At 47.8% G+C, this 15,520-nt stretch overlaps 3 protein-coding genes across 3 annotated transcripts; 1 reads left to right on the top strand and 2 right to left on the bottom strand.

Annotated features, from left to right (window-relative positions):
- Positions 1-3,587: 3,587 nt before the first annotated feature.
- On the bottom strand, positions 3,588-9,237 carry FIBRA_08346 (uncharacterized protein; the record flags this gene model as incomplete). The annotated part of the gene is made up of 15 exons (XM_012329992.1): positions 3,588-3,794; positions 3,850-3,951; positions 4,006-4,127; positions 4,178-4,709; positions 4,763-5,918; positions 5,969-6,056; positions 6,108-6,535; positions 6,589-7,394; positions 7,441-7,494; positions 7,553-8,236; positions 8,293-8,487; positions 8,545-8,566; positions 8,619-8,856; positions 8,915-9,044; positions 9,097-9,237. The coding sequence occupies 15 exons, from the start codon at positions 9,235-9,237 to the stop codon at positions 3,588-3,590; spliced, it is 4,905 nt and encodes a 1,634-aa protein (XP_012185382.1).
- A 219-nt stretch (positions 9,238-9,456) lies between these two features.
- On the bottom strand, positions 9,457-12,641 carry FIBRA_08345 (uncharacterized protein; the record flags this gene model as incomplete). Its single annotated transcript, XM_012329991.1, has 12 exons — positions 9,457-9,862; positions 9,919-10,193; positions 10,258-10,476; positions 10,534-10,672; positions 10,726-11,062; positions 11,142-11,626; positions 11,681-11,782; positions 11,861-11,896; positions 11,946-12,096; positions 12,147-12,327; positions 12,376-12,426; positions 12,462-12,641. The coding sequence occupies 12 exons, from the start codon at positions 12,639-12,641 to the stop codon at positions 9,457-9,459; spliced, it is 2,562 nt and encodes an 853-aa protein (XP_012185381.1).
- A 597-nt stretch (positions 12,642-13,238) lies between these two features.
- On the top strand, positions 13,239-13,881 carry FIBRA_08344 (uncharacterized protein; the record flags this gene model as incomplete). Its single annotated transcript, XM_012329990.1, has 5 exons — positions 13,239-13,425; positions 13,482-13,529; positions 13,578-13,615; positions 13,665-13,746; positions 13,811-13,881. 5 exons carry the CDS (start codon positions 13,239-13,241, stop codon positions 13,879-13,881), a joined length of 426 nt encoding a protein of 141 aa, XP_012185380.1.
- Between the last annotated feature and the right edge of the window lie 1,639 nt (positions 13,882-15,520).

Below are 15,520 nucleotides of genomic sequence, written 5' to 3'. Positions count from 1 at the left end.
GGACTGTTCCTATGAAGGTACGTAGGGAACAAGAGGACAAAACTAAAGTATAGCAGCGCAAGTAGTGCTACTTAAATAGTGCTAAGTAATAGAGTTTAATAAGTATGAAACACTGAGTTGGATCAGTGATATACATGAAACAGGTTTCACTGGGTTATATCAGTGATGGAGATGAAATGTGATAGATATGAAACGTGATGTGGGTGAAATAAGATATAGGTGAAACGTGATGGATATGAAACGCTTGATGTAGGTGAAACACATCAAGTGATGGGATCAGTTGTATAGTACAGGGTCAATAACAAATAGTTAGGAAAGAAAAAGAAACCCCCCTCTCACGCTGTAACATTAGCGATGTGTTTGTCAGATACCCTCAGCTCTAGCAAAGGGCTGAGATATGTATTTGATAGTTTGTTGAGGTCTGCTGCAAAACCTATCAATGTCCTGTTAGACACTGTCAGTGATGGGTGTAGGGGGGCATGTGCAGGAATAAGGGCGCCTGTAGTGGCAACGCTCTCCTGGGGTGTTCCTATTGGTGGTCCTCCTGCTATGAAGCCAAGAAGGAAACAGCCTACTAGGTTCCAAGCGCTCTTGGAATTCTCCTTCCAAGGTCAAGGCACTTACACTACTCTTATTGATAACTGTACTGGAAGATATTGGATCTTCCACAATTTCTCCTTCTGCAGTCACATACTCAAGTGAAGAGGCTTCTTGAGCTCTCTGGGCTACAATTTCAGCTCTGGCTTCTCTGATTCCTTTGGCTAGTCCAAGGAAGTCAGGAGTGAGGCAAATACAGTCATCTTGGTATGTGGGGGATGGCAGTAGATATGTGGGTGCTGGTGGCAAGTATTGGGGTGCTGGTGTGCTGGATACTTCCTGTGCCAGGGGTGGTGAAAATGATGGTGCTAAAGTTAAATCAAAATCATCTGGGTCTCTGCCTAGTTTTTCTGAATGTGTGCAATTGACTGCTCCTGAAACTATCTCATGTTGAAGGGCAGCTAAAATAAGCTCTACTTCAGGTCCTCCTACTCTGTTCCAGAGTTCTTCTTCCAAAGCACTCCTTGTGACTTCAATAACCTCTGGTGATGAGGCAACTCTCTGTAGAAACCACTGAGTGGGAATGGGGGCATAGGGTGATGATGGGAGGGGTGTCTCACTAACCTCTACTTCTTCTTGAATGTTCAAATCTTCCTGACCAATTCTAATGGACTCTCTAAGAGTCCCTGCAAGTCCAATATACTCCTCATATAGCTCTTGCTGTCCTTAGGTTTGTAGTCCTGAGGTAAAGAGACTAGCAATTCATCCTTCAACAAATTCTAGTTGTTCAGCAGCAGTCCTGAAGAACAGGAAGAAGGAAGTGGGGGAAGGGGTACAAGCTTCTTGAAGGTCCTGAGAGGCAGACTGGGAAGCATATGACAACACTTTCTGAAGAGATAAGTTTATCTGTTAAACAAATGGATGGACCAAAAGAGAGATATTGGTGATAACAACCGACAAATAGGATAGACTAAATATTATGTCAAGGTATCACCCTTGACCCTAACCCAACCCCTAACCCTAGCACTCACTTGTGGCGATAGTGGTTGTAAGATTGAAGCAGTGTACTTTGTCTTAAGAGCTTTGGGGCTCAGAGGATAAGTTGAAAGTTAAGTAGATGAGAGCAACTGAAGAATATTTAGTTTGCCCCTCTACGCTGGATTGCTCTGGTATTTATACATGAGGGACCAGACCCCTAATACTACTGGTAGTACATCTAACACCTAGGCTAACAGATGCTCTATATATGCCATTGGCTATCTAAGAATACCTGACATGTGAATACTCTGCCTCATGTTGAGTCAGTAGTTCTATAGTGATGATCACCTGAACAGCCATATGTGGTTCTGGGCATGATAGGGATATTCCCTTGTGATGGGGATATGTCATATCCTTGCCCAATTAATGGGCTTACTATCTGACTAGTCACATGTCATCATGCATTACACTATCCTTATCTAGTGAGATATCTAATTGAATAAGATATAGATCATCTAAACATTAAGATAAGATAGACACCATGAAATTCTGTGACAAGGTGAAACTGATAGATAGAGAACATACACATCAAAGAAATAGACTGGCAGGAGATGTCCAAGAATAGATAGTCCAGGGTCTGGAAGTGAGTGAACAAGATGAAGAGAAAACCTCCCTTGCAAGGCTGTAATAGGGACAGCATCCCCATGGGCTGTGAGCAGCAACCAGAAGAGGCTGCTCAATCCGGAGTGGCCAGCAATATTCCAGGAATTCGATCACTCGGCAGTGTAGTGTCCGCGGCCACGCGGCGCTTTTCGAGCGGGAAACTTACATCATCGTCATGCGCACTTTGCAGGAGTTGCCGCTCCCCAATCTCAAGTCCTGCACCATATACGTCTCTTTGGAAATGGACATCCTCTCAGTTGGAGCTCATTGCTCTGTACCCTCATGCAATGTCAATGATTTTCTCCCTTTCTTGTGTCAATGCAGCAAAATATATTGTAGGAATCATATTTTCCCTGATCACCACCAATGCTCCTTTCCTTCTACTGTCTATGACCAAACCACAATCCCACTCTCTGCTCGGATTCAAGCCCAGAGATGTGCACATAGCGGATGCAATAAACTCAGTCTTGAATCTGCAATAGCATGCACCGAAGACCGGGAGGGCAGAGTTCCCGCCGTCTGTCCCAAGTGCAAGCTGTCGTTTTGCGCCAGGTGAGAGTTTTCCTGCCCATCTAGCAAGCGGTAACCTTGAGTTGGCAGTCGAATAGTCACCGCGAAACTGTCTCTCATGCATGTGCCGCCGTACAAGATAGCTCCACGTCCAGTAGCAAGAATGCTGCAGCTCGGAACCTTCTCGCGAAACATTTTCCGAACTATCAAGGTCAAGGCCGCGGTGCCACCACGGAACGACCTGTATCAACACGCGTTCGTCAGAAACAGTCCCAGCTCTCCAGGCAAGTTGAATTGAGAAGCATGCGTCATCGCGCACTGCCTGGAGACGCGCGGGATGTTCAAGCCTCCGTGCCCCTTGATGATCGCGTTCACGTCAAAATCCTATTGCGGGATGACCCTCAGAGCCCCCCCGAAAGATTGTACTGGTTCAGAAAGGTAGAGCTCTCTTTGTCCCTTCTTCGTCTAGATGCTGTTACGCAATGAGTAGACCATCAGTGCGGGGAAGGCAGTAGACCTACTCATTTCTCAGATGAGGTTATCCTCAGAGCCTAGGGTATGCTGTTATTGTTGTTGCAGTGTTTGCCTCTAGTTCTCATCGTTCATCCACCGTTCATTCTCAGCCGTTACAGCTGTTAAGCCCGGATTCAGAGGATTCGAACGTTGTAGAACTGCGAATGGACCTTTCTCTGTCAGAGCAGATCATTGATGGTGCTCTTCTTATACTATAATCGAACATTTCGAGGATGTCACCCTGGCGAAATCACTCAGTATTCAGTGAGGCGATGCGACCATGATTTACGATAGGGTATATATGTATAGTAGTACCATTATACAACCATTGCTGAACGCTAGAAAGCATGCGACAACCAAAAATCAAACTAGTGATATTAGAATAGCTATGCTACCAGAGCGGCCAATCTTCTCAAGTGAGGCACATTGAGATAAGCAGGGACGTAGGTCTCGAGACCAGAGACTTCACGGGGCAGGGGCAATTCGTAAGGCCCCACTTCCTCCGTTTCAGGCGCCAATAACAAATGGTCGTTCCGGTCATTAGCGACAACTCTTGAGGCGACGACTCGCAGTATCTCCGGGGAGATGGGGTTCTGTTGCAAAACACACGCTATCAGCAAGTGAGAGACGATCAAAGGGATACCATACTTCGTAATCCGCGACATAGTAATTCGTACACATCCGCTGTATCTGGGTTGGGGTGAGCATCCAACACACATCGTAGATGATCTCTATATCGGCAGGTGTAGACTGCGCAAGCATACGTTAGCTAGGTGAGGATATCGCAGAATGAGCATCAGCTACCTTCTTCAGCTGCAGTAATTTAGTAGCCTGCATAAGATGTTCGAGCTGGAGCGTTCCCTCGGGCATATCGTGCGACTTGCACCACTCCTCGATACGTGTGATGTTGTATTGGATTTGCATCGCTGAAGGACGCAATAAGTAGCGGTCTCCAAGGGTTGAATGAATAACTGACCTCGTTTCCACGAGGAGAAATTTCGCCTCATGAGTAGATCGTTGAAACTCGTCACACCAATCAACTTCAGGAGTTCAGTAACAACTTGCTGGACCACTGAATCCTCCATATAGTAACTCTTCAAGCTTTTCCAAACTTTGTTGAGCAGATTGAGAATATCATCCATGCTATACGCAGGTTGTGCATTAGAGCTGAGGAGCCGATTGAATAATCTACCGCCACCATCGGTCGTTGTAAAGCCAGGTAACGACTGGCTCTCGATTAACGCGGGTATGACCATCTTTGATAGCCTTTTCTTGGTCTCAAGCATCCAAGTGTGATAGATGTTGTATTCCAAGCTGTCCAGATCGTGCTTCACGACTGAGACAAGCCTCTCATAATCGGCCCACTCGAAGGGACGCACGGCGTTTTCTTCGCCAGGGCCGATTCCCTGCAGCATATCGCTTTCGGCTACGCAAATGAATGACAGCATTTCGTGAACATTAGAAAGCCAGAAGATCCCTGGAACAATAGCCTCCTCCACGGAGAAAGACTGCAAAACGAGGAGTCAGAATATACCACGAACACATGCGAATGAAAAGCTACCATGACATGAGACTGAACGGTCTGCATGACATTCGCAAGAAATCTCTCGCTTTCTGGTATCAGGCCATACTTCCACATTTCGTTTGTTATCAGACTGATGAGATTTGCAGGGAATAAGATTTCTTTCACGGCGGAGGGATTTGTGGTGCTAGGGGCAGGTATCTTCAGACCACGAATGAGTCCATCCAGTACATCTTCGTCCAAACGCCTTATATCCTGCATCAGCGCAATCTTCTCTTCCGCAGGATCGTACACGTCCGAGATACCGTTCGGGGCGCGGAACCTAGGCAGCCCATCCTCGCCATTATAAGCGACGGACACAGCACGAGGATTAGTAGCCTGACTCCGTTTTGCAGTGATCATGAGTTCATCCGCTGACGTTCGGTTGTCGACCGGGCTTATGGCATACACCCCGGCGGAACTATGCCTTCGTTGGTGTCCACGCGCCGCCGACGGAACAAGGGCGGATCCGTTGGCCGCGGCCATGGGCGCAGGGACTTCCGCAAGGCGCAAACCAGTTGCGAATGTAGGAGAAGTGGGTTCGGCGCGACCTCCCCTTGTCAAAGCATTCAAAGCGTTAGCGCGGTTGAGTTGCTCCCTTAGGTTGCTAACCTCGCTCTTTAGGGTGAGAATTACGGAACTATCATCTGCGCTCCTCGGAGGCGCGTCTGTAAGAGCTCTTTGTTGCGCCTCCAGCTGAGCAGCCTGTTCGGCCAGGCTATCCGTGAGTCGCTGGATCGTGTCTTCCTTCTCACCGGCTTTAGCCAATGCTTCATCCAGTTTCCTCTCCACATCCTCCTTGAGGAGTAAGAGTTCTTCTCTATGAGTAAGCTCCTTTTGCGCCATTTGCAGCTCTAAATGCAGCTGCTTCGCGCGCGCTTCAGATTCTTCTTGTCGTGAAACCATCTGCTGCAGCTGTTGCTCGAGTCGCGTCATCTTCCCTTGAAGTTCCTTCTTCTCTTCTGTGCGTTTTTGGAGATTTTGCGTAAGCTCAACGACTTTATTCTCCAACTTATAAGAGATTTCCTTGAACTTCGAGACGGAACGAGCTTCGGCTTTCAGAGCTTTCAGCTCTTTGCGCGCTAGACGACGGCGGATACATGACTGGATGTAGATAACTTTCCCAACGTCCGAGTGATATACTCGCCGCGAGAGGCTTCATAAGGTATCAAAAAGTGATCAGCAGATCCAGCCCGAAGAACTCACATTCCGCGAGATAGACTTTGAAGAGTCACAACCGCATGCGTTCTACGAGATTCGACAAACTGGCGTCGAGCCTGAATACCGCGCACATCTGGAAACAGCATTTAATGATCTTGAAAAAGCGGAACACGTATTCACTCACGGCTTTGAATGTTGACGATGCTGCGCTTGACCTCCGAGAACCAGTGCCTGCGAAGATAACCCCTAACGCCTGTCTGCAACCTGACAGAAGCTGCTTCTCGTCGAACCTTTATGACAAACCGGCGAGCAAGTATGCCACGCCACCAAGTTTGAATCTGGATTGTCGCCTGCCGTAACTCTCGATAACGCTTAACGGCCATTCGTCTACGCATGTTCTTCTGCACGATCGTAACGAGCGCATTCAATCTGTCTGAACGTAGAGATTCTAGGGCTGCCAACATGCCCGCACGGAAAAATATCTTCGTCAAACCTGGCTGGTATTTATCCGTGTCATTGATAGTCCTCTGCAGAATAAGAGAGCAGAGGGGCTTGAGCTCCAAATTCTGGATCATGGGCCCCCACTCGGAAGAGTGGACTAGCATGTAGTACCTAAATCACTCAAATCAATAGGCATGACCCCCTGCCTTTGAACAGTGGCATACCTCTCTGCAAATTCTTCGTATATCCAGCGAGAAGGATACCCAGCGCAACTGATGCGTATAGTTTCTAAAACACCACACGCGCGCAACTGGCCCAGAACCTGCTGGGGCGTGAATTCCCATGCCTTCTTCTGTTCATTCGGCTTGATACATCGTATGTAGTGGACATTCGTGACGTTTAGGGTATCCATTAGGTTTACCAAGGATGCTTTGAATATTGATGCTTGAGTAGGTTTTCGCGCTATACCACCGGGTCGTTTTGACCCAAGAGAAGACGATACAGCAGATGAAATTAAAGATTGACGACCGGGATCAGGAATGACGGATGAGCGTCGTGAGCCGCCACTGCCAGTGTCCGAGAACGTTGGAGATCCTGGCGACGCGGCATCGGGAGCTTTAGTGGCAGCGAAGGCGGCGTCGAGCACCTCCTTCAGGAACAAGTTTTTCGTTGACATGAGAAGGGCCATGTGCTCGTCCGGTACAGTATCCCTGTTCTTCTCCAGAAATCCCTCAACTTCGTATGTCACGTCCAAAGCGTAGTGCGCTATAGTGAACGCCGAATTACCAAATCGCGGTCTCTTGAACACTTTGCTGTTTTCGGGCTTTCCCAGCTGGGTGTGCAACTTTTGAAGAAAGGAGGTATCGGTACCGGAGGGAAGCCGCGATTCTTCATCCAAGAGGGCCATTACTCCAAGCTTTCCCTCGATAACGTCTATGCAAGGTTGATTGTCAGAAAAATCGATGAACGTCCAATTGATCTTCTCGCGAACGTATTCTTCTTGCTCCAATTTGAAAACATGAGCGTTGAACTGCAACAGAGTTAGAGAATATTCTTAGATAGTTTCAACCGCATACCTCTTGCTGTAGTTTCTCGTTTGCATAATTGATACTAAATTGCTCGAAAGAATTCTATGCTAAAGTTAGGAACTATGCCGCACACCAAGGATACCAATATCCCTAGACGTACCTTCTTAAAATGTTCAAATCCGTAAATGTCCAAGACTCCAATGAACATCTCTGCACGGTTGGCCGCTTCTCCACCCTCACCAGCAAGACTCTCATTGACGATGGCGACGAGCCATTCAAATAGACATGCATAAACGAATTTAGCCACACTATCTCTCACTACTGTGGCCTGCGCAGCATTGAGGGCAGTAACAATTTTTTCGGAACGCGTAGTAATCTGCTTCTTGACGGTCCATTTCTTGAAGTCAGCGAGTGTAACACCTAAGAATCTTGTTGACATCTGTAGGGCAGGATCCGTATCATCGATGATGGCGTCGGAACGAGTCTGGGAGATCTTAATGTTTCCAAGGTGAAGTAATGCCGACAACAACTTGAAAACCGCCCACTGCTTCTCGACACTGATGCCTATCGTCGATAGTGCCGTTTGAGTCTGCCGGAATTCCTCAGCATCATCTACGCCAGCAATGGGTGTGGACTGCGGACCGCCTTGATTGAGGTATTGGAATTTGGTGATGTCTGTATCTAGCCCAAGATCTTTCCTTTCCTTCAAAGGCGCACCCGCACAAAGCTGATAGAAAATATGATAATTGCGCTCGGTGAGGGGTTGAAAGACAACTCGAGAGCGCTCCAGCAGATATGTTCTTATTCGAGCACCAACAATCTCCTGATTGCCGTCGAAAAGGATCTGGGGATAAAGGATAATGAGACTTCGAAGTACATACGTATAGTGCCTCCTCTGACCTGAATATATTTACCAAATCGGGAGGAGTTGTCGTTTCGTGTGGTCTTCGCATTTCCAAATGCCTCCAAAACCGGGTTAGTAGCGAGGATCTGACGTTCAACCTCGCTGGAATCATCAAGCGATGCTTTCGTTTTGCTTCTACCCTTTGAGTTGGGAGGATTCACGGAAGCCAGATAACGCATGATAAACTTTGCCTAGACATCATGCCAATTTACCTTCGGTACCGTATATGCGCTTTAGCTGTGACTTACAGACTCCGTTTTTCCTGCACCACTTCAAGAAATGAGTTCTTGGAATGCGGTTTACAGTCATCATAGAAACGTACCTCTCTCCAGAAACAATAATCGTCTGGCCTGTACCATCTCTGCTCATCGCGGTATAAGCATCTTCAGCTATAGCAAACAGATGCGGCTCTAATTCCCCTCTCCGCCGGCCATTGTACGCCTGGATGATTTCAGGTCCATACAGTGTGACGCGTTGAAATGGATTCATTGCAATTAAGACAATGCCACTGTAAGTGTAGATGCTGTGTTGCGCATAACGATTGCGTATGGTATGCAGGACTGTATTTTAGGAACAGTTGATACAAACGTGTATGATCCTTACAAGCTTATGACATACCAGACGGTTCATTAAGATGAGATAGAGTGGCTAAATCATCGGCGGTTTCTAGCAGCGGAGGATTTCGCAACGGAGGTAGGCCTTCCTTCCCATTCTTGATGTCTTGAACCGTGGTATCGATAACAATTTCCTACATTCTACGATTCAAGCAACGATCTGCCAGAGACTACAGAAAAGCTCACTTTGCCCCGTTCGTCTATGAACACCAGCTTGACCGCGTCATCGGGACTTCGCGAGACGGAAGCGACCTCCGCAGAAATCCAGCCTTGCTCCTTGTCGGCGAACCATACTCTAGTTCCCCTGCTGTAAATGTTTTCGGCCATTGGCCAGAAGTCGACTCGTAAGGTTCCGTCTCGTCAAGTTGTACAGCCCAAGATACCCAGTCCAATCTAGGTAACCATGCCGCGTGACAGCGCATAGCAGTGTGTGACCTAATAATTGCACTGTGACATATATACCATGACGTGACACTCGGAGCATGAACGAGGATGAAGAACAAGCTTGAAGCATCGATATTTCCAAGCCTAATAATACAGCTACGCTTACAAACCATTCCACACGAAGCTTTGATTGAGCTCGAAAGTGTCGCGAAGTAAAATATCTGCGCTGTTCTTCCCTACAAGCACTTCATACACCCCAGCTCGCGCGCTCCAAGCTCGTTCAGCAGGGTCCCAGAAGGACACAGCATACTTATCCAGGCGGATTGTCGCCTGCTGAGATCTACCAGAAACGATATTATGAACTTTGGTGAATCCGCGTAACTGCAGTCTAGGCGTCGTAACATCTGTCTCGGGTGCTGCGACATAGACCTGAACCACTTCGGAGCCGTCAAGCGGACCATCATTGGTGACTGTCACAGAGACGTCGAGGCCAAAGGAGGTGTCATGAGACTGGGGACCTCTGATCGCGAGATTCGAGAAGCTGAACGTTGTATACGACAGGCCAAAGCTGAGAAACATAACACATTAGCGGAAGGTACTTGATCCAGGATGAGATGCCCATACCCGAAGGGAAACAGCGGTGCGACACCTCTTGCCTGGTAATATTTGTATCCTACAAATAAATCTTCCCGATAATGTATCTTCCCCCGCTCGCTGCGCATGTTCAGATATGCAGGGATGTCTTCCTTTCGCACCGGGAGCGTAAGCGAAAGCCGGCCGCTAGGATTCACGTATCCGTAGACGATATCTGCAAGTGCATTGCCTACTTCATTTCCAAGGTACCAAGCCTGAATAATCCCGTTGACGTCATTGACCCAAGGCATCGATACCGCAGAGCCCTGTGCAGCCATTGTTTCAAGTTATTCAGCGCCTATTTCAATGATCGACGATACCAATGCTTACCGCCTGCACACAGACGACCGTGTTCGGATTGGCCCGAGCGACCCGTGAGATCAATTCGTTCGTGCGCCCCGGCATATCGAGTGTCTGCCTATCAAACCCTTCACTCTCCCAGTCTGGTGACAATCCTGCGACCAAAATAACAACATCTGATGAAGTCGCCAAATCGACTGCGGCCTGCATCGCCTGGTCGGGATCAATTTTCTCGCATCCTCCCAAACGCTAATGAAAAATCAAGTTCAGCGCAAGATACGCACGGAAACACATCATTCTACGTACCAATCCCCGCATGAGTGCAGGTTGAGACCTATCAGCTTCTGGACCATCCGGAGGACTCGTATTAGTATATTCAACCAAAATGCTCATGGCTTTCCCCGCAGTCAATTCAACATCGCCAATCTCTTCCACCGTGCCTTGGCTATCATATAACTCAGTACATGTGACAAGTGTAGCTGTTTAAGTATCACAAACCCGTAGTAGAATTCACCAGGCTTCTGCTTCGTCCAGTTATCGACGATAAGCTCGCCGTCTATGAACAGTCTTGCTCGACCCGCGACGGTAAGACCAAGCTGATATGTTGCTGTGCTGTCAACCGTTAAAAAGCCTTGCAACTTAATCGTCCATGTCGATGCTAACCCCTCTGGGAGGAAGTCGTTTAGCCTAATTCGCGTGTCAGTCAAGCGGAAATCCGCGACGGCATTTCCCGTCGGATTGCCTTGCGTATCTGCATTGTAGAATGTGCAAGTCCAACCCGACTCTCCGGTGCTAGTCGTGAGGTGTCTCTCAAGCGTGGGTAAGTATTTATGTGCTGCCAGATATTACCATTAGCGAACGAAAACAAATCGTCAGTCGATGTATGCAGAATCTCGAGAGCAGGACCCGCTCACAATAGCATCCAACTTCATAATGAAATTCGAGGCCCGAAGGCGCATTGGAAACTAATCCTTCATATGGTGAAATAACATAGCTTGGCTTGAGGGCAGCAGAACCACCACCCGAAATTACGCGCCCTTTCATGTTCGGACCGATCAAAGCCACCTTTTTGACGTTCCCTGCCTTGATGGGCAAAATTTTCTTCTCGTTCCTTAGCACGACCGTCCCCGCACCAGCAAGCTTTCGGCAAAATTCACGCCCTTCCTTAGTATCTTTAGTTCGCTCTATGCCATCTCCATAGACGATTTCTGGGTTCCGGCGCGCTTGGCGTTGAATAAATTCCAACATCGTGCCCACTCGTTTATCGAGCATGGACGGTAAAATCTTTTGGGATGATAACATATGCGTCATGAGAAGCGATGTGCGCCATCGCGGAGGTCCAGGCATCTCGAGGTCCAGGCCTGCATTGACTCCAAGGTCGACGCTATAGGTTCCATACCTGGAACGAACATTCACCGATCAATCAGTAGAAGGATATGGCTCTTTAACATACCAGTCGCTCATTACGATACCATCAAATCCCCACTCTTCTCTGAGGATTCCTTGCAGGAGCTCAGTATTTTCAGAGCAATGAACTCCTCCAATACGTCCATACCTACACCCACGGACGTGTGAATGCAAAATGAATATGAAAAAAAAAAAAGATATAATAGGAACTGACGAAGTCATGAACGCCCAAGGCTGTGCCATCTTCTGAGCCAACATGAATCTAGCTTTGGAAATCAGCACTGTAAAAGAAAGCGAGAAACTGAACGTACGGATATAGATAAACCTCGCGTAGAGCACGGTCTGAGATGACTGATTCGGCCGCCGTGCGCTCGTGCTCTTGATCGTTGGCGACAAAATGTTTGATTGTAGAAGCGATCCCTTGAGATTGGAGACCCTCGACATAGGCGCCGGCGAGTGTGCCTTGTTCATTCTAAGGAGTCGATTTGACTATAGACACTACTTGTACATACCAGAGAGATGAGGATCTTCTGAAAATGACTCAAATGCACGCCCGCCTAGAGGGTTCCGCTGAATGTTGCATGTTGGGGCAAGCAGGATCACGGAGGACTTGATTTTAGTTTCTTCGGCGAGGAATACACCCACTTGACGTATCAAATCTACGTCAAAAGTTGACGCCATTGAAGTAGCACACTGAGAGATATGAGAGGTGCAAAACTAAGCTGAGATCACAGGGCGTACAGGAAGGCACTGAGCGGGTGTCGAAACGAAATGTGATGATCCTCTAACGCCCTGTACAACTGTTAGAATTGAAGCGACGAGAGAACGAAGAGATCTGAACTCGCATTCGGGCCATCGCTCATTCGGATAGCGGGTATATCAAGGCGTTCCACCGCATTGGTATTCCACCAATTGGGAGCACCGAGTAGAGCAATCTTTTCCTCAGTAGATAGCTTGTTCACGAGCTCGGGGATGGAGGCACTGAGAAACGAGCGCGAGGTGGGCATGGCTGATCTCTGGTAGGTGATTCACACTCAGAACAGGCTTTTGGAAAGGTCGCCGTTCTCTTATATTGCACATCGAAAGCCATAGCGCGGGAAAACCTCGGCTGAAAGGTCAGATGTAAAGACCTCCCGTTCGCTCACGGAGACGATGAGGAAGACTTACTCATGTCATGTGTACAGCCTGGAGCTGCGGTCAACGGCGTCGAGCGTAAATGCGAACATCCACACGCGTCTTGTGGTGGTGGAGTGTGATACATGGATGCTAATGTTGCGGATCGCGGTGCAGCGGCGAACCAAATGAGTATTTACCTTCTAGATCCACGATCACTGCGGGGAAGCCCAGCCCATGCAAGCGGCGTCTGAAAGGTTTGAGACAATCTTGAGTCAGAATGTGCATTGAACGTGGTCGGTATCGCTCACTCATGGTCAGAGTTAGACTTGACATCTGAACTCGAAGTTGAGTCCCTCTAGATTGAATCAGCCTCGGGCGCTCCGCTCTCCGGGCCGAAGCGGCGATTGGCTCGAACCCATTCTTGCTGAGTCCCTCTTTACGCTGCGGTCCTTCCACCTCGTCTCGATTTTCACTACGCATAAGTGACAATGTCTTCAACGCGCACGGATGAAATCTCGGACGTTCCCACTAATCTTGCCATACCAAAAACCGCCGCGACACTTACCATCCGCATTATCAAGTCTTTCGAATTTCGCACCGAGCGTAGTCTCGTTCTCCACAACGTAAATCTCGAACAGACAACAGTAGGCCAGCTTAAAGAGATAGCACGCCAAGGTACCAAGCAATTGCTCATCCCATCTACCCCTCTCCCTGTGAGCGGTGCGTTTTAGCTGTACAGACCCAGCCCGGTTGGAAGCCCTACCGCAATGCAACTATCGGTGAGGCCATCCTCAAATACAGATACGACAAAGCTGATCGACTCTCAGATACCCTCAAGCTGTACACGAAAGCTCATGGTGCCAAAGTATAATGTTTGATACCCTATTAGTGCTAGAATTCACGGCTTCCCTTAGACGACAAACTTAATCATCAATCTGGATCACGACGACTGGATACTTGATGATGACACCAAAATCCTGTCCGATTACGGCTTTGGTCAGTATCTCCCTGGCGCACTCTCTGTAGCTCTATCTCTGACCCCGACTTCCTCTACGCAAAGAAAACGAGACCGAAATCAGTTTTTTCAATCGCAAACTATACGAAGAATTCAAGGCAAATCCAGAGGTATGATGAACATAAATTTGAGTGAATCATTTGATGGGAATTATTGCAACAGACGAGATGGGAGGGATGATACCCCCAGGGCTAATTCTGCCGTTGAAGGGCTGTTTGCAGGCCAGTCATGAGATTTTGCATGACTAATGATCCTGGTGCTTGATAAAACAGAAATACTAGTATTATTAGTATTCTTCAGGGAGTAGTGTAGGAGTGGAATCTTAAGGGGAAAATCTTGTTCTTAAGGTTACACGTTTGTATTAATTCGATCAGTTTTTGACGTCACCTTTGAATTGTAGTTTTGACGATAAACGCTTTTCAACGGTTCGAACGAAGACGCGACACATTCCTTGTTGTTACGCATTACATTCCATGCGATTTACAAGCCACTCCACACAAAACTTTCCTTGAGCTCGAACGTACCACACAGATCAAATCGGCACTGTTTCTACCTACTGGTATTTCATAGATCCCGGCCTTTGCGACCCAAGTCTGTTCTGTAGGATCCCAGAAGGAGACGGAGTATTTGTCCAAATGAAGTTCCCCTTAGAATTACCAGACAAAATGTTATGAACTTTTCGTAAACCCACGTAGCTGCAGTCGAGGTGTCGTGAGGTCGGTCTCAGGTACGGCGACATACACTTGACCGCAGACCCAACCATTTGACCGTCGCTCGCAATGATTACGGAGACGGTAACACCAAGGGACGCATCATAGGAGGTGGGTCCGACGATTTGAAAGTTTGAGTAAGTGAATATCGTGTGCGACAAGCCAAATCTAGTGCATTGAAGAAAAAAGATGGTCAGGTTATTAACGTCTGAGTGCAATAGGCACATAGCACCCACCCAAAGGGAAACAATGGCGCTGGGCGTCTCGCCTGATAGTACTTGTACCCAACAAAAAGATCTTCTCGATAATGAATCTTGCCGTGTTCACATCGCATATTGGGATACGCCGGAATGTCTTGCTTGCGCGCAGGCAAAGTGAGAGGAAGGCGACCATTTGGGTTTACATTCCCAAACATGATGTCTGCAAGCGCATTCCCGACCTCATTTCCCAGATGCCATGCTTGTATTACTCCACTGACGTCGTCAACCCACGGCATCGACACTGCAGAGCCCTGCCTCACAGAAGGTCATTTAGCGTTTACAACACCAGAGCAACGGCCAGCATCCTTTACACTGTACAGCTTGAATACAAACGATTGTATTTGTGTTCACCTTTGCCACACGCGCAATAAGCTTATTCGTGCGACCAGGCAAGTACAACGTTTCCCTCTCAAACCCCTCATACTCCCAATCAGTGTTCAATCCTGCGACCAGGATCACAACGTCAGTTGAAGCCGCAATACGAACAGCTGCTGGAAGTGCTTGATCCTGATCGATTTTTTCGCAACCCCAATTGCTAAGAGAGTCAAGTCAACTTGACTGATAATCGTTAGCTTCAAAGGGACATCACACATGCAAATCCTCTCCAGGGATGCCGACTCGTGGTATTTGAACCTGCCAAGAAAAACTCATACTCCACTGTGATTTGCAGAAACTCAGTGTGCTATGACCGAGGAAATCAACACTAAAATTCTTTATCCTGGGAAAATTTTCCTAAATCGCATAGCTTCAGTATCATAGCCAGACTTCCAGTGAGCTTGCTACAA

Source organism: Fibroporia radiculosa (genome assembly GCF_000313525.1).
Source record: "Fibroporia radiculosa TFFH 294 genomic supercontigs, scaffold80812, whole genome shotgun sequence".
Classification (NCBI taxonomy): Eukaryota; Fungi; Basidiomycota; class Agaricomycetes; order Polyporales; family Fibroporiaceae; genus Fibroporia; species Fibroporia radiculosa.
The sequence above is the reverse complement of the archived record's forward strand: the minus strand, read 5'-3'. Positions and strand labels throughout refer to the sequence as shown.